At 49.9% G+C, this 26,192-nt stretch overlaps 1 protein-coding gene across 1 annotated transcript in view; it reads left to right on the top strand.

The window, feature by feature from the left end:
- ALX4 (ALX homeobox 4) overlaps window positions 1–25,899 on the top strand; it is a 28,096-nt gene extending 2,197 nt beyond the window's left edge. Inside the window, exons 2-4 of the mRNA XM_052693768.1 lie at window positions 17,110–17,420; window positions 20,982–21,110; window positions 21,441–25,899. Coding sequence (XP_052549728.1) covers window positions 17,110–17,420; window positions 20,982–21,110; window positions 21,441–21,764 — 764 coding nt within the window. The 3' untranslated portion in view covers window positions 21,765–25,899. The remainder of the gene's footprint in view (window positions 1–17,109; window positions 17,421–20,981; window positions 21,111–21,440) is intronic.
- The last annotated feature ends 293 nt before the right edge of the window (window positions 25,900–26,192 follow it).

Here is a 26,192-nt window from a genome sequence, read left to right as displayed (position 1 = left end):
GCCGCCCACTGGGGCTCGGTTCTCTATTAAAATAACTCCACTCAAAATAAAATAAAATAAATATATATATGTACGCATATATATAATAACACAGCGAGAAAAACACGAGGCCGTGGAAAACGGAGCCTCTCCCCGGCGGTGCTCTCAGCCTGCTCCTCCCAGCGCTCGTTGTACTGGGGCCAATGCTCGTTCAAGCCTCTCAAACCAGCCGGGGGATTTCTGCTTTAATTTTAATTCCTTAGTAAACACGTTCCGAGCTATAAAAAGCCCCCGCCTGCCCTTTATAGCTCCCGGCGTCTATTTCCAGATCGAATCCCTTCCATTGCATTGTACGGATAAATATAGGCAGGGAGGGCACCGGCCGCGCATCGGTGCAGGAAGCGAGCGGCGGTTCTCGGGGTGCTCCGCGGGGCTCCCCCCGCTGCGGACGGCCGCGCTCGGCTCCAGCTGGCACCGCCCTAACGGGGGGCTGCGGGTCGGCCTGCGGACCGGCACTGGCAATTAAAGAGAAATCTTCAATAAAGCCCCGGAGCGGGACACATATCGCGGTTCTCAGATGATTGATGCGCCGCGGTGATTGAGCTGCTATTTCTACAGTGCGGAACCGGAGTTAAGTTGTGCGTCCTGAACTTATGTGCGTCTATACCCGTACACGGCAACGCGCGCGGAAGTACGGGCTGGAAAAAAAGCTTCGGGCGGTGGAATATGATGGGAATATGATGGGGACGTGTACCCGCGGGAGGCAGAGAGAGGAAACGGCCTTCTTCGTGCTGAGGAAATCTGTAAGTGCGGGGTTAAGCACATAACGAGCATTTCTTGTCTTTAGAGAGCGGCAAAAAGCGCAGTCTGGAACGCGTTGTTGTTAGCAGAAAGCGAGCGCCGTAGGAATTATTTGTCCGCTGCGCACTTTATTACTGTTGCTATTATTTTAATTGACACTTCTAATGTTTTTCTCCTCCCCTCCTCCCCCCGGTGCACACGGCAGGCCCCCCGCCTCCGGGACACGTCGTGCCCGGTGCCCGCCTCCGCTACCGCGGTGGCACCGCTCTCCCTGTGCTCCTTTCGCCGGCCCCAAGCGGGGCGATGCCGCGCCCCCGCCCCGAGCCTGGTTCCGTCGGACCACCGCCCGCTCCGGTGCGCGCAGGGCGTACGGTACCGCGGGATTCGGGGTGCGCCGCCGCCCCCGTCCCGGCTTCTGCCCCGCGGCCGAAGGGAGGCGGGCGGGGAGAGGGGGAGCTGCCCGCACCCCGGGGGCCGGGAGGGGTGGGGAGGTGCTGCCCTGGCCCCCCGCTATAAAGGGATGCCGTCGGGACGCGCGGCGCGGCGCCAGCGGAGCGGGGACGGAGGAAGGAGGACGGAACCCCGGGGAGGAGAAGGGCGAGCGGCCGCGCCGGCGCTGTCCTTCCCGCAATAGGATCAACAAATCCGCCGCTCAGGGAGAGGAGGGAGCTCCCGCCGGGAGTCAGGCCGAGGCGCTCGGCGGTGCGGGGTCTCCTCCGCGGGAGCTGCGGGACCCCCTCGGCCAGCGGCACGCCAAGGTAGGGCCCCGCTCGTCTATCGCCCTCGGAAGGGCTCGGTCACCGCTTTTCGCGGAGCTGCCGCGCTCTTCGCGTGGCTCGGTCGGAGAGCTGGCTGTGGAGACCTCGGTAAAGATCCCGGCCCGGGTTGTTTATACCGCTCGTGCGCCAGCGGAGAGGAGCTCCCCCGGGGAAGGTCTGTTTTCACGGGAGCGCTGTTTGTTTTCCATTTGTCCGCTGCCGAGCGGGTTTAGCTCCGCTTTGGCCCCGCGCTGCTGCTGCGCACGGTTGTAACCTTACCGGAGACGGGACGGGTGCGGAGAGAGAGAAAAAAAGACTTCGACTCGTCCTTGTCTGAATTGTTTTGAAACAAGACGGGAAAAATACCGATGGGGAGAGAGATTTGGAGATGCTTACTGCGTGCGTCTTTTCCTAAGGGTTTGATGTGTTATTAACAATATATGCTGATGCCAGATAGCGCAAACGAGCGGCTTGTGTGTTATCTGGGGCTGCAGGCTGTTTATTTTGTGCTCCCTTTGAGTGCGCTCTTGGTGCGGTTGCATGACTAACCGGCTGCAGTGATTCACTGGCTGCTTTCTGGGTGATTGCTCCAAACAAGTTGTGAATCAAAAGAGAGTTCCCCGGCTGTGGTTTCTAACCTCCCAAGTCAAAACCCGGAGCAGGTTTAAGGGGAGCTGATGAGCAGTCTTCAGTCCTTCAGATCTTGAAGATTTATCCCCCTTCCAAGCCCTGTATTCAGAATCGTGATGAGTTTCCCTTGTAAGAGAGAGGTGGTGTCTGGGAGGCTCGCAGCCAAGCTCTGCACTGGAGGACATCTCCAGCCACAGCCCTTCAGCCCAGCTGAATCTGTTCAGAGTCTTTCAGCAGCTGTATAATTCTCAGGTAAGAAGCATGGTGCGCTTTGGGCAGCAAGTGACTTCTCATCCCATTTTTCAGATGGAAGAACTGAGGTTCAGGATGCAGGAACAGCTCGTGCAAGGCCAGGCTGCCACCACGCAGTGGCATCAGTGCAGTCTTCCTCAGGCCCAGCTCTAGCAGCAGGACTTTCCCGCGGCTGGGGAAGGATTGGTGGAGTTACTGCGAAAACTCAGCAGGAAGAGGTCCCTCGGTTTGATTTTGGAGGGGGTGAGCTTGGCTTTCCTGGGCCAGACCCTTGTCTGGTGCAAGCAGTTGTAGCAGTCGGTGTGTTCTCATGTGTCTGGGTGCCTCAGCACAGAGCAGAAGCTCAGCCTGCCAACCTACATGAATGGGCTCAGCTTGGGCAGCTCAACAAGCGATGGGTTGGTCACAGCTTTTCAGAAAAAGCTGAGAAATCCCTGCCACAAGAGCAGTGTGTTTCTAAAGCATTTCTCCTATGCCCCTGGAGGGGGAACAAAAAAAAAAAAAAAAAAGGGAAAAAAAAAGAAAAGAAATTCTGATGTAACTATTAATCCGTTTGGAAAGTAAAGGTCTTACATATTTTGGAGGCATAGTGATATGCCTCCAAAAGGAAAAGAAGCAGCTCTGGATGAGGAGAAGACTGAGCTGTGACACAGCTCATAGAGGATGCTGTGATTTGAGAATCATTTACAGAGGGGTGGATAGGAAGAGTTCATATGAATAAAATGTAATTTACAGTTTATTTACAGTTGACAAATTCACAGCTGTTCTGTGTCTGTCTGCTACCCCAGCTTCTCAAGTAAAAGCTCTTAAGTAAAAGAGGAAAGCTAAAATATATGAAATGGACAACCTCCTCTTTATTTTCTGCTTGAGTTCAGGCAGATCAGCATTATTACACACACTGACTCTGCTGGGCTGTGCTTTTGTTTGTGCTCACACACAGCCTTTGCATTTTGACTGTCACTGCTACAGGCACAGTGTGAAAGAGAACTTCTGGTCAGCGTAGTGTTTTAGGGGCACTTTTCTGTTGAAGAGAGATGGAGGGAGAAGGGATCAGAGACAGAAGAAAGGAGGCAGGGAAGGGGGAGCTGGGAAAATTCAGAGGAGTGGTGTGTGGTGGCAGACAGCTCTGTGCAGAAGGTGGCCTGGGACTGATTTTATAGAGAACACAAACCCACCAGCGTCAAATTCTTCATCTCTCCATTGGGGATAGCTGTGATTCAGCAGTCAGTAGCTGCTGCACTTGGGTCCCTGCAGGGTCTGACTATGACAAGCTGATATGTCATAAACTGTGGTCTAGCTTTGTTTGCTAAAGATTTAGCTCAGTGGTTTAAATGCCTGTTGAATCTGATAATTACTTTTGGGGGGAAAATGTGAATTAAGGTTTTACCCTGTCAATGTTTATCTGCTTGGTGGAATCAGTACTGTTTCTAGGTATGTTCCTTATTAGCAAGATCTGTATTCATTAGGTGTGAGGCAAGTGCTTTAGCAGGTACCAGAGTTGGAAGGGCAAGCTTTTTCAGTCAATGATAGGCGTGCTGTACGCTGAGGTGGTGTGAAAATGTCACGCTACCTTGAAGATAGCATCTGCCTTTGTTTGGTAAAAGTCTGTGAGCAGGGATGTTGCTGCAGGAGGGAGGGACTCAGCAATGAGAGCCACCACGCCAAGCAGAGCCACAGAGGGCTGTGGGGGCCTTGAGATGAGGAGGTACAGCAGTGTAATGAGAAAGCTCATGCAAACCCTCTACACAGTTCTGGTGGTGAGATATGTGCGTGCATATAGGGCAGAGGGATCACAACCAAAACCAAATTTGAGGAGTCGAAGCAAGACAAGGCTGGTTATTCAATGGAAAATGAGGAAACTGAGAAGACAGAACACTTTGGGCAGGCTTCTATCTGGGGAAAATAACAGGCACTTGTAATATCAAGCCTAGAAATGACTCCTTTTCATTCCTCTTGCATTTAAGGAGACAGACAGGGCTTTGCGTGCAAACACCACTGCACTGAAGAAGTACCTCAGGTCTCACCGGTTTCTCCCTGCACAGAAGCAGCCTCCACAGGCCCTCAGATGCTGCTGACTGCTTCAGCTGAGACTGCTAATGCTGGTATCAGGGTAGGGCTTGGTTTCCTAAGGGGGAAACAGGGAGCTGCATATTATTCTGGTGCAAGAAGGATCAGGTAACGAAGGTGCGTACTGAAAGCCGAGCTAGTCGGAAGCAATAGGAAGTGAAAGGAATCCAAACAAGAATAAAAACAAAACAAAGCTGTAAACTTCAGCGAGTGAAGGGCAATGTTGGGAGATTTCCCAGCAGTGGTTGAAGACAATGTGAGAATGACGTTCTGCAGGGACAGTGTGCAGGGAGACCCGTGGGCCCGGCGGCAGGACTCCAGTTTTCGAGGTGATGTGGAACTTGGGGAAGGCTGGAGGTTTTAATGGGACAGAAGAAAGAGGAAAGTGCTGTTCAGCCTCAGCCACAGCAAGGACTTCTGAAGGAATGGGAAACTATCTCAAACTGCAAACTGAAGGATCACCAAGATACTGGTGTGCTGGTATTGGCTACTGGCCCAGTGCCGCTGGGCTGTCATGTAGGGGTTGGTCACCCATAGGATCGTCCATTTCCAGCATGTGTGTTCTGTAACACAGGGAAATATCAGGGATTTCCAGCCCTAGCAATGCCAATGGCAAAAGGACTCTGTAGGAGGTTATCACATGTCTATTCTCCAGCTGGATGGAGCCTGGCCTGGAAGCACTGATCCACAAGGAGAGCATGAGGCTGAGCACTGAGCAGGTGTGGGCTGCAGCCCAGCCCGCGTGCCGATGTCTGGGTCAGAAGGCTGCAAGCCCTCGTAGAGCACTGAGTGGTTCTGTTCCAGCCTCTCCTCTGATGGTGCATGCCCAGACCTCATCCTGGAGTGGAGTCAGGAGCACAGCTGTGGCAAGGACCCATACCTGAGAGCTGAGAAGCACTCAGTTATAGACATAACCTGGCTTATCAAGATTTGCTCTGAACTTTTGTAAGCAGATTGGAGCCAGATATCAGTCTGAGCTAGACAGGACACAGCCAAATGCTAGAAGGCAAGAGGAAGAGGAGACCCACCTACATTGGCAAAAGACCTGCAGACATTTTGTGCTCCCCACGTCTCCAGATGCCAGTGAGGACTTCCAAGATAAATAGCCGGTGGACCAATTGCTAGACATTTAGGCAGATTGTGGAGAAGGAGGAGGCCAGAAACACTCCGTGAAGCTGTGGGATTTATGGCAGTTAAATATTGCATTTCAGCCCTTCAGCAGGAGTCAGAAAGCTGCTACTGGAAGAGAGGGAAGCTGGTTTCTTTAAGTCATACAATGTCCTATGCTGGGGAGAAGAGTATTTTCATCCAGCTCATACCACTTCAAACTATTAGAAGGACTTTTGCAGGATAGAGAGCAATGGGAGGATTGGCTGCAACATCAAACATGAGTGCAGCGGCTGGGTTAAGTGTGGCTCTGGTAGGGAGTGGAAATATGGGGAGGCTTGTTGTAAATATATAGCTAGTCAGGACAGAGCCTCGTAAAACCTACTGAAAGGCCTAAACTCCGCTCAGGAAGCAGGGGCACCTGGAGCTGTGCATACTGAGCTGGGTGATGCTGCTTTTAAGTTAAGGCTGAGGCTGCAGCAAGGCTTTGTGGTGCCCAGGGCCGGATATTAAGTTTGTGTTCAGACCAACCCTCTTTTAATTTCCTTTTAGGAGGGGTACATTTGTGGCTGATTCTATGAAAAATCCCCTTTTCCTTGGCCTTGGTGGCAAAAAGTGGTGTTCTTGATAGTATATCCAATTTGCCTGCATTTGGCAGCGGTCCACTTGAGAGGAAGGTCCATGCAGGAGCCCAGTCTGCTGTAGCAAGAGAGGGACTGCTGCGTGTGTGTAATGTACGGGCATTGCAGATGCTTGTTCAGGTTCTGCAGTTGTTAACCCAAACTAGACAGTGGGAGACAATGGGGCAACCCAAAATGGAGCAATTCATGGATGGAGGAGAAATTCCAGCCGGAGACTGAGCCTGTGGGCTCCAAGAGAGATCCCAGCAATGCTCAGAGTGCAGAGTGCTGAGGGTGGTGTCTGATCACTGAGCCTTTCAATGCCTAAAGACATTGCTCGTGTGAAAGAAAGAGGTTTGGGCAATGTTTGTAATGCTTGCTTCTGTGGGCAGGTCCCTGAGCTGTCTCTTTGAGCTACCAGCCAGCTCTTGGGCCTTGTTTCTTGTCCTCATTGGGAGAAAGGCCAGCAAAAACTTCACTGTGCAAATTATGTTAATCAAAGGATGCTTGTGCCTTGCCATTAATAGATAATATCTGGGATTTGCTGTACTGCATTCATTTTGGTTTTCACAGTGGATCTGTGGAGGTGAAAATGGCTTTCGTGCTGGGACAAGTGCATAGCAAACTGTGGCATGGGTTCCCCAGCACCTGTGTGTGCTCAAGAGACTAACAGAGCAGGAAATGCGTGGCTGGCCACACTGTTTCTGAGAAAACTGAGGGCATCTCTGTAAATGGTGACCTTCCAGGGGAAATCCCCAATGTGAGAGAAGAGCAACATGGCACTGGATATTTCCCCAGCCTTCACAGCCCTCTTGGGCACCAACCCAGATGCCAGGGTCTCATCTGCAGGCCTACAAGAGTTACAGAATACCACATACTTCTTGCAAGAGGGGAGTTTCTGCTGCATACAGATTGGGACAGGCACTGCACTGACATGAGACAAAGTATACCTGACTGCAGGTATGGAAGTGAACTCGTGTCCTGGCATCGCATGGAAATACAAAGTATTCTTATTTCTTCTTTCTTTCACAATCTACAGAAAACTCTTCTGCTTCATCCAGTAGATGTAGGATTACAAGGAGGTTCAAGGAGCTACAAACAGCCCTCAGAAATGCTCGAAGTATCAAAGCAGGGTGCGATGCAAAAAAGATTCATTCAGCAGACATGCCTGCTTTGTTGTGTCTATTCTCTTCAGAGTAGCTGAGGAGAAGCTCTCTGGGAAAGCTTAGAATTTGAAGACAAAATATTGTATAGGAGACAGGGAAATTGAAAACCGAATGATGAGTGCTCATGAGAGTTCATTGTATCGGAAACTGCCCAAAAATAAGAGGTTCTGAGGTTTTGCTATGATATCAATACCACTGCATGCCTTGAGGTTGTGTTCTCTCTTAGGCCAAGAGATAACTGGTTGCAGCAGAAATGCTAAGTCAGAGCCCGAACCAACGATTGAGCACCTGGTGGAAGGCAGGGCCAACCCAGGGAAGCTCAGGTGTATGCAATGGCCCTGAATGACTGCACCCTTCCCAGACCCCATTTAAGCGTTGGTAGTGGAGGCAAGAGTATTTTGGAGGTTCCTGCATACCTGAGGCCTTCTGCAGGTAAGCAGTGGCTTTCCTTTGTTTCTGTAACCACAGCTGTTGCATTTGAGCACATCTTCACTTGTTGCAGCCTAGAGTTGTGCTACTATGCTGTTATTGCTGCCCATTCCATTGCATTACACTAGTTTTGGGGAAAGCATAGAGAGATAATGGATAAATGCTACAGGAAATGTGATGAGTTTCTTGGAAAGGCTGTATCCCAAAATAGGTTTCCAAAGATGAGGAGAAATCCTATTGAGCTGTAACTTCTGGGTACATCACTGCCATTTGTTGATGTTGTTGGGCTTTTGCCTGAGATTGAATCTGACGGACAATATTTGTTGGTAGTTATGGATTTCTTCAGAAAATGTCTTGAAGCTTACCCAAAAAGGAACCAACAGGTTATGATAGCAACCAGGCTTCTAAGGGATGCATTTTTCACTGTATTTGGGGGTATGGACATGAAGAACATGGAGCGAAGCTGATGCTTTTTGGCCAGAGTATTTCATCAGGTTTGTTAGATGCTTAAAAATGTAGTAGGAGTATTCTATAGCTGGAGGCTTGGGGAAGATTTGGCTAGTGCTGGGAGGAGACACTGATTCTGGCTGCAAGTTCCTCATGCTGGCACAGATGTCCCCTTGTACGCTGCCTGGACTTCTGGTGCTGATCCTAAAGGGTCTGGGTTATCTTGCATAGTACTAGGAACCCAGGAGTGGGTTACCTGGGTACTTCACAGAAGAACAATAGAAGAACCAGGACTAACCCAGTCCTTGGTCTGTTCTGTTTGTTTTAATGACTTTCAGAGAAGTAGAAGGGAAAAGCACAGCCTGATCCCAACTGGATCCCAACTCTTCAACCATTACCCAGGAACCATAGCATGCTCCTTACAAGCAGTTCCTGAACTTGGGCCATTTGGCATGCCAGTCTGGCCTACCTAGACTTGCAAAAATCTCCCAGTAGAACGGTTTGGGTATTTCCAGAGGAAAAAGTGAGTTCTACCTGGGGTAGAATAAATAGTCTCTGAGGTAGGTTTATATGTGGACATCTGGTTGATCCCTTCCCATCCCTGGAGACAGACAGCTCATAACTTCATTTGAGCTGGAAGGGACCCTTCAAAGGCCATCTAGCCCAACTCCCTGCAATGAACAGGGATACCCACAGCTACATCACGGTGCTCAGAGCCCTGTCCAGCCTGACCTTGTGCCTCTCCAGGGAGGAGGGGAGGGGCCTCCTGGCCCAGGAGGATCTGTCAGAGGGTGCTGGGTGTCCCCCCCCCCCCCCCCCCCCAAAAAAAAAAAACCAGAGCCATGAATGTTGAGTCTGATGGGAATTATTTCCTTGCTGAGGGGGTAATGAGGAATGGCCAGGTTCATCTAGGGAGATAACAGAGAACAGTGATTTTTCTTTTCTGTTTAGCTGAGGTTATGTTCTTGACAAATTGCACTCGCACACATCATCTCTCTCAGCTGGTAGTTATTTACAAAACAGTTATTACAGGGGAAGGTTATTTATTCCAGTATGCACTACAGCCTAAGTGAATTGGACTCTATAGCAGTTGTGAGATCCATGTTTATAGGCACCAGCTTCATCTGCTGTAGGAAATGACTGTGGGGTTTGGCTTAAGCTAATTCATAAAGCTGCAGGCCCAGCCAAAGGGCTTTTTGACCCCTTCTTTGGGTTGGAGATCTCTTACTGCTTTTGCTTGGCACTAATGCCTTAATGCTAAAGCCCCGGCTTCTTGCAATCCACAGGAGTTTTGTAGCTTGGAGAACCACTATTTACATCTGTGTGTTTTCCTGAGAGTTTTAAGAAAGAAACAAGTTGCTTCAGCAATTGCACGTGCCTCTTATGCGTGCTGCAATGTTATGACCAAAATATGCAGTCAGATAGCAAATCTGAGAGGGTGTTTCGTAGGAAGCTGGGTTTAAGATGAGAAGGAAGAAGAAAGTAACCTGCTGTGGCCCAGCAAGGTCTCCTCGCAGACATCTTTTCTCATCCAACCCAAAGGTTAGAGATGCCCCAGGAGATGAAGAACAGCCACTTCTGTTCCCTGTAGCAGATGCCTTGAGTCCTTGGATGTTGGAAACTGAAGTGATCCTGGCTCTACTCAGCAGTTAGCACATTAGTGTTGATGGGTTCCTGACTCATGCAGCCAGAAGGTGATTTGTATTGGTAAGCTGAAGGTGGGGATGTGATGGACTCATGGAGTCTTTCCAGGTGCCTGGGTGGGTGAGCATCACTGCTGGAAATAGATTTCTGGTGCAAATTCTCCTTTTCACAAGTTCCTAAAAACAATTTCTGTAAATATCTGCTAATGTTTACTTGACATTTAGAGTCACGCGTGACAGTATGATCCTATTCTGGAATGTTAACTGGAAACAAGCACGAAAATGGGCATGAGCACCGTTGATGCGAGTGCAGTTTTTAATTTAGGCTGATTTTCATGGTCATCATCTTTCATATAATGACCCACTTCTGCTGAGAATTAGTGGTGCTGCAGGAGTTTTGCTGTTTTGAGGTGCTGTGATTTTGTTGTTGTTGTTGTTCTCTGTTCAAAAGCACGATACCAGAGTCTCTGTGTCTACTGTCTGACACTTCCTATAAAAAGCTGCCTCCAAGTTGCCTCTAACTTAATCTAAACTTTTTCATTTAGGCTAAAATACTCCTACAGTATGTTTGCCTCTGGCTTTTTTTTTATAATACTGAAGTTTTTAAATTTCATCTGAATCTACTAAGCTTTTTCCAAGAACATAGCTAAAATTAAGTGTATTTTTGTTTTCTCCATGTCAAAAAAAGAAAAAAAAAAATCTGACACTGCCTTTTGTCAAATGTGGTACGTGGTGCTGTGGAGCACAGTGGAGCTGGGATTTGGGTAGAATGTGTGCCTTCTGCCTTTTCTCTGAAAAGCTGTCCAGGAACAAGACTGAAAGAGCTGTGGTTCTCACTGGCCCAGTAATGACTGATCTTTGACTCTCACACCTAAATACACAGCAGGTTTCACGTGCTCTGGACAGGGTTACAGCCAGCTCTGAGTGTACTATTCTTATAATGGCCATTTCTTCCTGTAGACGGTCCAACCTTCCTCAGGCCTGGGTGTTGTAGGGGAGCAGGTGAAAAAAGCTGTCCCTGGGGAAGCAGCAGAAGACCTGGGATATAAGATTTTTATGGAAAAAGCTTGGTCTGAAGGCTGGGGAGTGTACTGCATTGAATGGGGGCTTTTTTCCCCTCTTATGGCTTGGGTTGTGCAGTGCTCTGAGTTATGTGATATGAGGAGTTTACCCTTTCAACAATTTGTGGCTCCCCTTTCATAAGTAAGAAACATTTCTGTTGAGGCTTTCCTTGTTCAGCATTACCTAATGGATTTTTTTCCTTAATAACTGTCATTTGCCCTGCGCCTTGCTATTCTCAAATGAAAATGAAAAATGTCAGTTGCCAGCTGCAAACAGCATTCATTATTCATTTGCTAAAGGAATCTCAGGCCCATTCATCCAACTTCCTCTGAATGTCTCATCAATAAACCTTTACCTTGCTGCTTCTATAAATCATTTTCATCCCTTTGCTTTGCAAGCTATGTGCTTGAGGTCTTGCACAAGCATCTCACGAGTCGTGGGTCACATCAGGTGGTGGTGTTTCTATTCCTTGGTCAGCTGGTAAAACTTCATTAAGAGGAAATCATTGGGCTGCACATACATATGGATGACGAAAGCATTGTACTGAAGCAAGCAGAGGAGAAGTTGGGCAAAAGTTTCAGCCATCCTTGCCTTTCTCTTCATGACCCCAGTGCAAAATTTGTGTGGCTGATGTTGTAGCAGCCTTCTTGGCTGAAGGCACAGTTCTTCCTCCATGGAAGGCTGAGTGCTACTGCCATGTCCCTGCTGCAGTAGATACTTTTGGTAGTGGATGCTGTTGTGGTACATAGGTACTGATGTCAGGGAGAGGCAGGGCTGGCAGCCACAGAGGCGAAGAGCTTATTAAACTTCAGACAGAGCTGAAATATGTTCTTGTGCTGGGTAGCAGAGGTTAATGGAGCCCTTCTCATAGATGGTTTTATGACACTCTTTTGGGATGCACATAAAAGGACTGAGACTTTTGGAGCAATTCAACTAAATATTTGCTTAGGCTGTGTAAGGAGCAGCTTGAGTTTCCAGGCAGGTCAGACATAAATGGATGTTCGTTTATCTCCCCTCACCTCTAGGAGCTGGGGTGACCAGTCACTGTGGTGCCTGTAGCATCACCCCCTGAGCCCATGGAAGGGAAGATGTTTGGTAGTGGGTGAGCCAAGCAAGAAGGGATCTGGAAGCAATCAACCTGTTGCTGCCAGGCTTACTGTTATTTCATCTTCATTCTTGGTCAGCAAGTTCCCATTCCAGCTATACTGCTTTTTGCTTCAGTTTGTGTTTTTGCTGCCCTGCTCCTCTCTGCCAACAGAGTTGATCCTTGCCTGCCTCCCATCCCCACTGACTGTGAATTTTGGTTTGGTAGCCAGAATCCTAATTTCATTCTGGAGTGCCTACAAAAGCCTGGTGGAACGTTAGCAATTCCCAGACCTGGCTGGCCCTGAGTTTTGTGATGTGCAGTGAGAATGGAAACAAGTTCTAGTTGTGCTTCCAAGAACAGGCACGTTTGGTAAGGGCCGAATGTTTTCCTTCCCTCATCTGTGCCTTTCTTTACTAATCAGCTGTATAAAATTGAGAAGCAGCAGAGCTGTTATGCTGAAGAACCTGGCCCACACTTTGGTCCAAAATTTATATTCGGCCTTTTCTGTGGTTCAGTGAGGTTCAGCCAGCTTTGGGTGTTTTCTGTTTTTATTTCAGCTTTCCAGTTTCCAAGCATCTCACAAACTGGGGAGCCCAGCTCACCTCACACTGGGGTGCCTCACTTACTTCTGAGGGTCTGTGGACCCTTTGGGGATGAAATCCAAATAAATAGCTACTGGTGGGTGTGCAGGCGTGAGTCTATGACTGAGACAGTGTGGAAATGCTTTGGAAGAAGGAGACCACTTCTACAGGTATCGAATTCAGGGCCAAAAGGAATCCGCAAGTCTTTCCAAACTGTCTGCAGGTCCTTGTCTGCCTTATCTCCCTTCGTGAGCAAACATTTGTTGGTGATGGCTAGGTTTAGAGTGGCGGGGTAGATTTTGCTACAGGTGCATACTTCTTGGAGGAGATTGCAAGTAGGGTGTAGCACAAATCCACAGACATTCCAGTTGGACTTTGCATATAGCCTGCAATACTGAGGATGTGGGTTAATTGACATGATGGTGAAGGATTGATGGTTGGACTAGGGGATCCTAGTGGTCTTTCCCAACCATTATGATTCTACAATTGATAGCCTTCATCATTCTAAGCACTGAGCTATCTCTGTGGGATCACCTGGGTCTGGCTGCCCAGAGCCACACACTGTTGACTGTCACTTCCCTCCACTGCCACTTGAAAAGCCATCCTTCCTGCCCCTGACAAGGCAGAGCAGCATGTCCCCAGGGTGCTTTTGTCACTGCCATCAGTGTAGGTGTTCCAACTAAAGATAAGAGAGCCTGGTTAATGAGAATACACGGACTCATGAAGGAGAGGCAAGATCCCCAGCTCCAGTATCTAGCATATACCTTCATCTCCTTTCACCGTCAGAGGTGAAGCAGCTGGCATGCAGCCCAGCAGTTTCATACGCTCCCAGCAAGGGCAATGGCTGTGCGTTCTCTTGCTCCAGTTCTTTTCCTGTGCTGCATTCTGGTAGCCAGTAGGAGAGCTGCAATGGCAGCAGAACCATTTCTGTGCTTTCCAAATCTGCTGTCAGCTCTTTCCTGCTCTTCAGATGGGTGTGCCTCACAGAGAAGGATTTGGGGCATAAACTGTGCCTTTTTGCTCCAGCCACAGCTTCCATTCAGAGTTGATGAAATAGATTTATTTCTGTAAAAGCCAGTTTTGTTAGTGTCCTTTAAATATCATGAGAGAGGAGCAAGCAGTGCATGGTGCACTCTTGGAGCTGATGCTGAGCTCTGTGTATGTAGCCAAGGGGTGTGCAAATTCATCTGCTCAGGGAATAAAGCACTGTACTCACATGCAAGGCTCTGGTCTGTGTGATAGGTAGGTATACAAATGGGGACTGCTCAGCTTCATGCAGGCTCCAGGGACCTGCAGGCAGGCTGGGCACAAGGAGCTGTGCTTGTCCTTATCTGGATTGGGAATGGAGGTGTTCCACTCAGTTCCCACCAGCAGCAAGGGCACTGCAGTTGTTATAGTGGTAACTCCTCATGTGGACTTCCACCTCTTGCATTTAGGAGAGGGATGATGCCTGTGACCCAGTGTGGAGGTTTGGTTATTTGCTCACTGCTAATAAAATCAGTGATTCTAGAGCCAGACACAAAATTCTGCATCTTTTCTCCATCTTTGAATCCATCTTTCTATCTGTAGACCTCAGAGTGCTTTCTCCCTTACAGGAATAAACCTCAAGATTCCTTCCTACTAATGAAGGATAAAAAGGAGCAGCTGGCCTTCTTTATTCATATCTAACCCCAAATGTGAATATTTTTTTAAATGATAGCCTTGTGCTTCTTGGGCTGCAGCAGCAGGCAGGAGGCTGCAACAGCCAACCGGGAAAAGCAGCAGAACAGTTTCACCATGTGTGGAGAAAGATACCAGAACTGTAGCATTGCTGCTGCTGATGGGGTCCTGAAGGTTTGCAGTCTGAATGGTATTGCAGCTCCTCCTCAGTAAGAGATGCAGCCAGTGCTGCCAATGCTAGGACTGAAGTTCAGGGCTGCTACTGAAGCATCAAACCATATACTGCCAACAGAGTGCACTGGGGAAACAGCCATGTGCCAGCAGTGTTTGTGGGTTGTGCTGACCATGTAGGTGTCTTGTAGCCTTGTGGGGTGCTTTGCTGTTTCCCCTTGTGGGGATCTGCCTTTGCTCAGAGGAATCCCAGCAGATGCTGTGTGAAGGAGACATTGCTTTGAGCTGAGCCCAATGCTGCTGTGCACACTGGAGACGCCCTGCTCTCCCCTGCCATGTGGATGTGCCAAGCTGAATTGACTTCAAATTAAATTTCATGGTTCTGTTTGTGTACAGAGAAGACTTTGCATCCTCATCTTTCCAAAACAGCCAGTTAGGCTGTTAATCCAGATACGTGCTGTGAACCCACAGTGTGGCTAGAAGCCTGTTCCTTGTGGGGAGGGATCAATGGACATACTGGGTCACCAGTATGCAGGGTCACCTGGCCACCACAGTGTCCAAGCACACAGTGTGCTATGGGTTCTCCCACCTGAGGTCCCATAAAAATATGTGCTGGCACCAAAAAGACATTTCCCTTTGTGCAGGGATCCAGAAATAAACTATGGCAGAGCATCTCAATGCTGGGAACACACAAGCCTGGCTCTCCCATGCTGCCTGCTGGCACCTCCGGTGGGTGACTCAGGCATGGCAGTACTGATGGCACTGCAGATAGATGAGGCACTGGGAGAAGACAGCAAGTTTTCTTCCACCACAATGAGAGTGAGGGAGGAGCCAGGAGTAGCAGAGGAGGCACTGAGCAGTTCTGTCAGGCTTGTAAGGGTGTAGCAATGCTGGCATTACCTTCTTGTCATGGAGATCTTCATAATATGTAACTCAAGGTCTCGTTAGATTTGATTAGAAACAGACACCCCGAACTTTGCATTGAAACTTTGAGGCCATCTCCAGTTACAGGAAGTCTGGACATATCCATATGCAGATGTATGCAATTTGTTTCACTTCAGCATTTAGCATGACTGGTTTGAGGCCAGGGATCCTGTTCCTGGGGAATGGCAGTTACTCCTCTGGATGTGGAGCAAAGGGAGATGCATGCCATCCCTGTGGGCCACCTCCTGCCCCTCTTCTGCCTGTGGACAGCCAGTGGCTGAGCACTAGAGATGAGAAATAGAGGGGAGCCACCAAGAGTTGGCGTCAGGGCACGTGTTGCTGCTGCTTGGGAGCACTGGAGGCAGCCAACACGAAGGCATGGATGGAAATGCACCCAGCTTCATGACCTACTAAATTAAAAAAAGAAACGAAGGTAACAGTGATAGTATGAGAGAGAATGACTTCAAGTTGTGCCAGGGGAAGTTGAGGTTGGATGTTAAGAAAACCTTTTCAGAAAGAGAAGTGAGGCATTGGGACAGGCTGCTCAGGGAGGAGGTGGAGTCACCTGGAGGTGCTCAAGAAACATGTAGGTGTGTCACTGAGGGATCTTGTTAGTGGGCACAGTTGCGATGGGCTGACTGTTGGACTTGGTGATCTTAGTGGTCTTCTCAGGCCTTAATGATTTTGTGATTCTATGAATTAACAAGTATCATTGGTATAGCATGTGACTTATATACTCAATGCCCAGCATGATGAATCCTCCTAAGAACCATACCAAAGCACGGAGGATGACAGACAACATGAAGCTTGTTTGAGCACCTCGAGTCTGAGAGAGCAGCAATAAATCCTTCTTCTGAAAATCCATTACAGTGGTAGAGGCAAATAGCTCCTACACCTCCACCATCAGTGCCAGTCCTGGCCACTTTTCTGCACTAACTAGGCAATTTCTTTCTCAGAGTCCTTTCATGTCTTATCCTCCCACACTCAACTTTCTGCCTTTATGCCCAAGAGCATTAGCCACATTTCATCCCAAACAGCAGAACTACACATAAGTGATGAATTAGGCTGAATGAAGTTATAACAGAAGATAAATGCTGAAAAAAAAATAGGGATTTCCAGACACTTTGGCAAAGATTTCTGGATAAATGACCTTGGAAGTGACACTGCAAAATTATCCCAAAGGAAAGCTCCTCATAGGGTGGAATTGTTTCCCAGAAAGGTTGTTCCTGGGCACATTTAAAAGCAAGCTAATACGAAATCTTAAAAAGAAAAACAAGCAAGGTGTTGTGTTCTTTCATTGGTAAGGAGGGTTTGAGCAGAAAGCATTCCTGCAGCCTTTCTATGTAGGTTCTGCAGGAGATGAAGGTGAAGGCAGTGTTTCTCTATCCCGTACCGGACTGGGGCTTTCTGCAGGTGTCCTACAGTAGCCCTCTGTGTAGTGCTGGGCGCTGCTTTGCCAGTGGCAGTGTGAGTCCTCACAGCAGGTTGTGGGGTTGCCTGGAGTGCAACTACGATATGGGGACATGTGGGGACGTATGCTCATAGTGTAGCACCCTTTGTACCCTGTCCCAAATGCACACTCTAATTTTCCCTGTGTCTTCTCCCTGTCACCTTCTGTTCATTTCTATTAAAGGCTTTTCCCATTGTTGGAGCTGTCAGTCGAAACAGTCAATCAGCCATAAGATTTATATAAATTTTCTCCTCTTTCTCCCTCCAAACCAAACAGGTAAGGAGAGCAGCTTGGGAGAGGCTGACTTGCAGCCCAGCGCTGACCCCTCGGGCATGGACAGCAGCTACCTCAGCGTGAAGGAGGCTGGAGTGAAAGTCCCTCAGGACAGGGCCAACACGGACCTCCCCAGCCCCATGGACAAGGCGGACTCGGAGAGCAACAAGGGCAAAAAACGGAGGAACCGTACCACCTTCACCAGCTACCAGCTTGAGGAGTTGGAAAAAGTCTTCCAGAAGACCCACTACCCAGATGTGTATGCCAGGGAGCAGCTAGCCATGAGGACAGACCTCACTGAGGCCCGAGTACAGGTAACAGCAAAGCCTTGGGCTGGGATAGGGGTAGGTGAGTCTTGAGCCCCTTGTCTTTGAGCTGAAGGGGCAATGGCCTGGGTGAATCCCTCTGCCTCAGAGGGCCAGGAGAGATGAGTGGCTGTGATGCAGTCTCACAGCTGCCACCAGCAAGGTGTCAGCTCCCTGCTGCTAACCTGGGTGTCCAACCCAGCCAAACCCCGAAACAGTAGAGTTTAAGTGCTTCTCTTTCCCTTGAATCAATATTAACCCAAAGGCTTAGCATAGCTTAGAAGCATAGGCAAAACAGAGAACCACTGCTCAGAGTGGATATCTATAACTCATGTTTTGATGGCCACGTAAGGCTGCTGGGAAGCTAGAACATCATTTTGTCATCTGGTTAACTCTGTGACTCTTGTATTCAGGTGTTCATTGCACCACCACTTCTACAACTCACATTAGCGTCAGGAGTATCTGGAGTGGGAAGAAATCTGGTTATACCTCTCAAACCAGGAATCCTGCTTGCTTTCTGCTCTGAGCCCTGCAAGCATTTGTCACAAACAAAGCAGCTAGGCCAGCATCCCTGTGCATATTAATTCTAGGTTCATTCCTAGCTGCAGGACTTTTCTCACCCACTTGTCCAGACCAATCTGCAGGGCTCCATGTTCTTCCCTACAGCTGTTTCTCCTCATATCTGCTGTGGCTGTGTCTCAACAGAATGTGGAGAGGCTCCTGTTAGTTCTATGGGCTGGGGTGGGCAGTGCTGTCCCTCCCCAGCAGCACCATTCAGAGCCCTGGCAGAAGGGATGGGGCAGGATGAGATGATGGGGATTTATGCCTGGGGAATGCAATGCCTCCTCTATCTCCCTTCAGAGCCAGCACTCCGATTGCTAGGACTGCTAAGGAGATCTTTTCAGTGGTGCCCCTGTGATGCGGCAGGGGCTTGAAAGTGAGAGGGAAATGTCAAACTTGGCTGTAGAGAAATCACTGCCTTGGAGAAGAAAAAAAAAAGAAAAAAGAAAAAGCAAAGCAAGAAGTAATATATCTTGATCCCTTTTCCCCCATAAAACCCTGGGAGGCTGGTGGAAGGAGCGGAAAGACTGAGCTAAGCCTGCAGGAAATTAAACATGAAATGAAAACAAGCTCAAGTTATTCAGTTCTCTCATCCCAGGCTCCAATTTCCCATTCCAGGCCACTGATAAAATGGTGTCCAGTTTCAGCACTCAGAGATGAATTCTGGCTCTGTTCTTGCAGGCTGGAAGGCAAAGGGCTGGTGACCATCTCTGGCAAGAGAGCACACAGCCTGGCCATCAGCATTGGGATAGGCCTGGAGACAGACAAACAGCAGAGGCAGGAAGGGGTAGAGATGGGATAATGGCCACTGAAAGGGGAAGATAGGAGGGAGGATAGCTTGCTTTAATCTTTCACTTGGCATTAGGACTGAAGCAACGGGCAGCCGTGGGGAACTCCCAGGCACTAAGTGGTGTTGTGGCCCCAGCAGCCCAGGGGGCAGCCACACAGCAGCACCAGCTGGGCAGTGGGGAGAGCAATGCATTTCATTTCCGCTGTGCTGCCTCCATGGAGTGTCAGAGTGCGTGCATATGGAGTGAGGTACCAGCATATGGCCGCATGTTTATGGAGACACGAAACATTTTCTGTTCTGTAGATCTTTATAGGACTGATTGGATACATTGGGGCTTATCAAAGCACTATCTGCAGGAGCCAGATCCACGACACTTGCCCACTGTCCCTCCCTACTCGTTCACACCAGGGCACAGTGCAAAAGGAGCATTCTCGCAAGAACCCTCTCCCCACTCATAAACATAGCCCCAGACACTGCGCCCCTCGGTGCAGCACCATCTCTCAGCTGAAGGTGACAGGTAATGAACAGAAAATACACACTTGGTGTTTTTCAGTTTTATTTTCTAGATTTCTTCTTTTGGTACCTTCTGAATTCAAGGAAGCTAGGGGAAATCCTACAGGAAGATACCAAGCAGCCTGAAAATCATTTATTCTCAAGGAAAAATGATAGCTTTTAAAAGTGGAACAACTTTTTGGAGCAGTTGATTGCAAGAAGCAGTGGGGCACAGAGGGCAGGGAGCATCTCCATGCCCTGGGCCCCCAGCACCTTGCCTGCAGGTGCCCTTCAGCCTCATGGGGTCGTGCAGATATTTTGCCCCAGCCTCCCAGCTTGCACTTTGAGCCTGGTTTAAACCACTTTGCCTGGCCATTGCTGGCCCCTGCTGGGGTCAGTCCCTAGCAGGGCAGTGCAGGTGAGCGTGCTTGCCAGGAGGGATCGGGCCACATGTGCTGGGCATATGTCAGCCCCAGCACCGTGCACAGCCCACGCCACGCTGCCTACCTGCAGGCACCCGCTGTGCACAGCAGGGCCCCGCCGCCCCGGGAAGAGCCAGGTCAGCACCGCTGGCTGTGAGCCTACAGATCAAAGCGGAACGATCCCAGCCAGCCCTGGGACTGGCTCGCAGCTGGGCTGGGGTGGCCGTGCCAAGATGAGGCAGAGGAAAAGCAGACGGATGGATGCCTGGGGCACCAGTGTGCTCCTGCAGGATGCTCTTCATGTGCAGCGCTCTCAGCTGGCGTGATATTAGGACTGTTCTGCTGAACTGCACCCTCTGGAAATCCTTGCGGGGTGGAAATTGCACTCATAGGCCATCCTCAGAAAGCACAAATCCTTGTGCTGGTTTCTTCCTAGACTAGTTTCTAGCTGAGCTGACACTACAATTGCTGTTCTAGTCTGAAAGCTCACCGAGCACAGGAGCAGCCCAGAGGGGCTCCTCTGTGCTATCACTGAAGTGAGATGCCAGTCCCCCAGCTCCAGTCACCGTGCAAAACTTGAAGCAGAAGCAAGAAGCTTCCTTCATGCGCTGGCGTGACCTGCACACCCCAGCCCCTGGTGATCGCATGCATCGCTCGGTGCCTTCAAAGCAGCTCGTGATTGATGTATTTCCCTGACTCACAGGCTTCAAGAGGCTTTGAAGACACTGGGCCAGGCTCTGATCTTTCTTATGCTGATGCAAATCAGGAGCAATGCTGCTGACAACAGTGCAATAATCCACACTGATGTCAAGCCAGTAAAAATAAGAGCAGAAACAGAGTTTTGGTCTTTCCACTGCCTCAAAGGCATCTGAGCAGTGCTCTGAAGAGCTACAAGAGCTGCAAAGCAGAGGGCATGCAACTCATAGAAGTGCACTTGTTTCCAGAAGCTAAGACAGAAAGGAGCACTGAAAACCTTTTTTTTTTTTTTTTTTTCTTTTTATTTTAACAGTTAATGAAGACTGAGAGTTCAGTAGTAAATAGGAGTTCTCAGCCAACAGCATCTTCACAGCCAGGACTGAACCTGGGGAAAGCCCCAGTGCCGCAGGTCCCAGCCTGGCACAAGCACACACAGATGAGTTTGCTCCTTGTCTGAGCATGGGGGAGCTGGGTCATCCCAGGGCAGAGCTGGCTGCAGGGCAGAGGCCAAGGCTGGGCTCCTCCTCTAGACCAGGCTGCTCAAAGCTCCTGGCCCCATGGGCTCCCATGCCCTGTGCTCAACAGCCTCACACCCCTATCTCCCCACAGGTCTGGTTCCAGAACCGACGAGCCAAATGGCGCAAGCGGGAGCGGTTTGGCCAGATGCAGCAGGTCCGGACCCACTTCTCCACTGCCTATGAGCTGCCTCTGCTCACCCGTGCTGAGAACTATGCCCAGGTGAGCACATCTCCTGCCCAAATCCATCTGTCTGTTCATCACTGCCCTGCTCCTGGAGCCCCCGAAGCCATGCTTTGCTACTGGGGTTCATCCCCTGCCTTCGGGTTGGGATGCAGGAGCATGGGGTTGTGCCATTGAGCAGCAAAGGTACAGCAGTTGTTCAGGTGAGTGCCTTGTAGTGCTCCTTTGAGCCCCATTGGGTCACAGCTACCACAGCAGCCACCAAGCCCTGTTGGGCCTCAGATTCACTGTGCACTGTGTTTTCCAAACATCCCATAAGGTCCAAGGTGTTGTCCTTCCCCACGCCCTGATGCATCTCTTTCCCCACAGATCCAGAACCCCTCCTGGATTGGCAACAACGGAGCCGCCTCCCCTGTGCCCGCTTGCGTCGTCCCCTGTGAGCCGGTGCCCTCCTGCATGTCCCCCCACGCGCATCCCCACGCGGCTGGCGGTGTCTCCGACTTCCTCGGTGTCTCCAGTGCCGGCAGCCACGTGGGCCAGACTCACGTGGGTGGCCTCTTTGGCACAGCCGGCATCGGCCCCGGCCTCAATGGCTACGAGCTGAACAGCGAGCCGGACCGCAAGAGCTCCAGCATCGCGGCCCTGCGGATGAAGGCGAAGGAGCACAGCGCCGCGATCTCCTGGGCGACATGACAGGGCTGCCGTCCAGCGCCTCGGCACACCGCGAGAGCCAGTGGGGAAGCTGGGAGACCTCCAGCTGGGATTCCAGCCAGCCCTTGCCTCCTCGGGGATGTGAACGCAGCACTTTGAGCTACCCTAGGTGTATAGAGGATGTGTGTGAACGTAAGTGGCGTGTGCCCAGCACGGACATGGGAGGTCCCAGCCTCCCGGCACTGGGTCAGGGCTGTGGGGCAGCGCTGCTGTCCCCTGCTCTGGGGGTGTCCTCTGCTATCGCCACTGCCTCCCCGGGGACTTGGATGCCTTTTCTCCCTGCTCCTTTTTCTGACACCAGATCTGCCTTTCTGGAGAGCAAGAGCCCACCAGCATCTCCAGCAGCTGCCCCGTCCCTCCACATGTACAGCTCTACCCTGCTCAGAACCCATCTGCCTTGCACAGGGGACAGGATGGGGACTCTGGCACCAGCAAAGAGACTCTCTTCAGACTGCTCCTGCCTCAGGGGAGTTGTGGCTGAATGGGGTGAGGGGATACTCAAGGCCAGAAAGGTGGCAGTGCTATCCTACTTCCTTCCAACCAGCAGGAGCTGAAGTACGAAGCTTAGGGGCCTCTTGTGTAGGCACTGTGCCACCACGCTGCTGTCTTTGATGGCTCCCCAGCCATCCAGCTCGAGATGTGCATATGAAGTGATGGCACCTTGCAGAAGTCACATCCCCCTGAGCACTTAGAGTTTTCTCTGTTATAGTTGTGGCTGTTGCGTCGTAGCAAAATGTCTTCCCTGGCTTTTACAGGGCTAGGAGTCACTACCCTCTGCTCCCAAGTCCAACAGGGCCCCCAGCGAGGAACAGCTTGAGCAGAGCACTCAGCCAGGGCTGTGTGAGGGCATCCTCACATTGTCCCTAGCCTGCCCCATGTAGCAAAGTCTCTTCCCATCGCCTCTCATTCTCTGCTTCCCCAAAGCCACCTGCCAGCACCTGCCTACACCTCCTCCAGGGCAGGGGAGGGCTGGGGATCAAGGGTAGTGGCACTGCCCCATCTCTGGCCACTCCAGTTCACCCTTACCTAGCAGAGTGAAGGAAACACCAGAACTTGTTCTCTCTCCTAAAGTCCCACCAATGGTTTTCTCCCCATGTGCTCCCACTTGCACAACCCTGTTTAGTACAGTCTCCTCTCCAAGGCCAAAGCTCTCTCAAGCCATTCAGTGGCGTCATAGCACCAAGAATAATTTCAGAGTTTCCTTCTGCCCCACTGAAGGTCACCAGCAGCCATAGAACTCAGCTCACAGGCTGAGCTCCAGCTCAGTGAGCAAGAGAAGTACAGGGTTTTGCCCCATACAGCCATCGCATCATGCTCCATCCACTCTAGGTCCAGAGAGATTTGCAGCAAAGGGCTGCAAAAAGGCTACAACCAAATGCCATGATGCAGGTTAACTGCATGCCATATAGAAATATTTCTACAGTGCCTAGGCATTACCACACACAACATAGATGATTATATCAATGCTAGATCAAATGTAACACGTACTTATTGCAATATGGAAAGACCTGTAGTGCTGTATCTTGTCTCAGAAAACACACTGAGATGCCTGGCTTGGTGCTCCTCAGGAACAATTTGCAGTCAAGCAGATTATGCAGATGACCTGGGCTTTTCCACAGAAGCAAACCAGACTCACGTCCCAGCCTGAATGTTCAGCTAAGTTATCAGACTAAAATGTGCTTCAGGTGCTGATTACTGAATGGCTCTGGATCACTGCCCTAATATCTCTTTTCTGCATGCACTGGCAATAATGTTTAAACTGCAATGAATACCACCTTGTACCTTACCCCAGACTTCCTTGCCCAGAGCCCTTTTCCCACAGTGCAGAGGGAAAGGCGTCATTCCACTGCAGTGCTCAGCCCCAGAACTGAGCAGGGTGCAGCAGGTTGAGAGGGTGCATGGGGATGGATGCTGCAAGGGCGTGGGTACTGCTGGCTGTCCCACTGTGTGGTAATGGGCCGTGCTGGGGCTTTGCTATGCTCTACTGAAGCTGAAGGGCATTCCTGCCTCACAGGGCCAGGATTTCATCCAGGCTGCATAACAGCTCATGAGATGAAGAGCTGCTTCCTTTCCTCCTCGTGAATTGGCCTCAGACAACCCTAATCACTGCCACGCATGCCCAGCCCTGAGCTGCTGGGTGCACTGCAAGTGCAGAGCTCTGCTCCCGTGCCCCACTCTGCTGCCATTCAGCAGCATAGCCCCTCTGCATCTGCCATCCTGCTGCATCGTCCTGCCAGCAACAGCCTGGACATGCAGCGACGCAAGCAGGTCTCCAGCTGTGTGCATCTGTAGTTAAACATATTTTAAAATTAATTTAATAGTTTTTTTAAAACTAGCTGTTAAATTAATAAGAAAACCTGTACAAATATATATATACACACACTTAAATATTTGTGTGTATAAATATATATATTTTAATCTAGCCAAACTGCAGCCAATGCATTTTTAAGGGTCACAGGGTCAGTGCTGTTCTTGCAATTTCAAGCTACCACAAGGATGCCTTTTTAAATAATAATTATTATTATTTTAATACCTTTCAACTCTATTTATGACTTTCTTCTCTATTTATTTCTTCTTTAGTATTTCACTCCTGTCCATACACAGAATTGCAGTTCCCTGGCTGGGATTTAGATGCCTGTGAAGCTGCAAGTTTTTCACCCCTCCTCCCCAGCCATGCTGTGTCCTGCATGGTGCAGCACTGCAGCCTCAGCACCCTGAGCTCCCCTGCTCTCAAGCTGCCCTTTCCAGCCTTGCAGAGGGAGCAAAGGAGGCTGTCTTACATTGCCCAGGGCTAGAAACACATGAGACACCCCAGATTTTGGGGCTAAGAAAGGCAAGCAGGGAGAGCAGCACAGTTTCCAACAGGGGCTGATCGGTAGATGCGTGCTGCAGGCTGCCAAGTGCTCAGAGCAGTTGTGCATGTATTGGCAGCAGCTGCAAACCAGTGGTGAACATCCCACAGCTCCCCCAGTTGCTGTCCCCTCAGCCCTTTGACTCCTCTGAGCATCTCCTGCTGTGCGTGCTGGAGCACATCTGGCCCTGGGATACGGGCAGGGGCACTGCAGTAAAGCCACCCGCACGGACACCGCTGTGCGTGAGGCGGCAGAGCTGCTGCACACGTGCGTGGCACCCCCTGCAGCACTCCCCTGGGGAGAGGGATGCGGGGGGCACTTTGGCAACGGGGGCTTTCTGGGGGTGGGGAGGCCGGGTTCCATCTCACAGAGCAGAGCAGCGCCTTGTAAAACGTTCTCCAAACAAACAAAGCCAAAAAGGTAGTTTCCTGGAAAAGGATTTAAAAAACAATCAGGCAGACACAGAGATCTGTGTTTATTTTGCTGCTCTGACTGACACAACAGAAAGCAAACAGACCGAATTAGAAATTAAACCCAAATGGGAACAGGGGGAGGAATTGGGCTGAAAGTCATCCCCAGCCCTTGTTGGGCTGAGGAGGAGGCAGCCTGGTGCAGCCTGGCAACCCGCTAGCTCTTTGCTGGTGCCCCACTCCCCACATTGCTAGGTAGGTAGGTAGAGCTAGGACTTTTGTACTACTGATTTTTTGAAGGACAGTTTTCAATGTGTAATAATATATCGGTTTAGGTGTGCAGTGTTTGAAAGAGAGACTGGGAGAAAGAAAGAAAACAAACCTCAATCAATATTATTGTTTTTGTTGTAAGATATTGTAACCTTGTATAAACACAAACTTTTTTTTTTTTTTCCTTTAGCTTAAAGGCCTGGGGTAGAACGTATTAAAACAAAATTTAAAAGTTTTTAAAAGTTCAGGAAAAAAAAAAAAGAATAAAAAAAAATCATTAAAAACATTGCCATGTGAGGTTTGTGCCATGCAATGTTAATGCCTATGCAGCCATGTATTAGCAGTTCATTACAGTGGAACATTAAAAAAAGAACAAACAGACTTGCAGCTTGGTCCTTTCCATGTTTTTTTTTTCAAAGTAAGTTATTGCACTTGCAGCTTCCATTTTATTTTGTTTGTTTGTTTGTTTGGGGGGAGGGAAGGGCTGGGATTTCCGGGCACTAATTTTTATTTTTCCAGTTTTTTAAAGGGGTGCAATTGCTGGGAAGGCCCCCGCTCCCGAGCCCCCGTGGCCGCGGAGGTACAAGCACTGTTGTTGTTGTTTTGGTTTGCAATAAACTCCTTCTCTTCTCTCCTCTCAACTGGAATCTGTCTGTTTTGTTCCTGACTCATGACAGATGAAACGCGATCAGAGGGGCCTCCAAAATCTCACGTTAATTGGAGTTGGCAAAAAATACTAACAGTGCCCTTTTGAACTGCTGACACAGTGCAGAATGGATTAGCCGGGGGTAGATTAACAACAGGTGGCAGCTCACGGGCCTGCTGCCCCTGCCCTACAAAGAGATGGCCGCCAGCCGGTAGCCTGGTGCAGCAGCATC

This window comes from Tympanuchus pallidicinctus, unplaced genomic scaffold (genome assembly GCF_026119805.1).
Source record: "Tympanuchus pallidicinctus isolate F22 unplaced genomic scaffold, pur_lepc_1.0 scaffold3, whole genome shotgun sequence".
In the NCBI taxonomy this organism is placed as follows: domain Eukaryota; kingdom Metazoa; phylum Chordata; class Aves; order Galliformes; family Phasianidae; genus Tympanuchus; species Tympanuchus pallidicinctus.
This window is presented reverse-complemented; position numbering and strand designations above follow the sequence as displayed.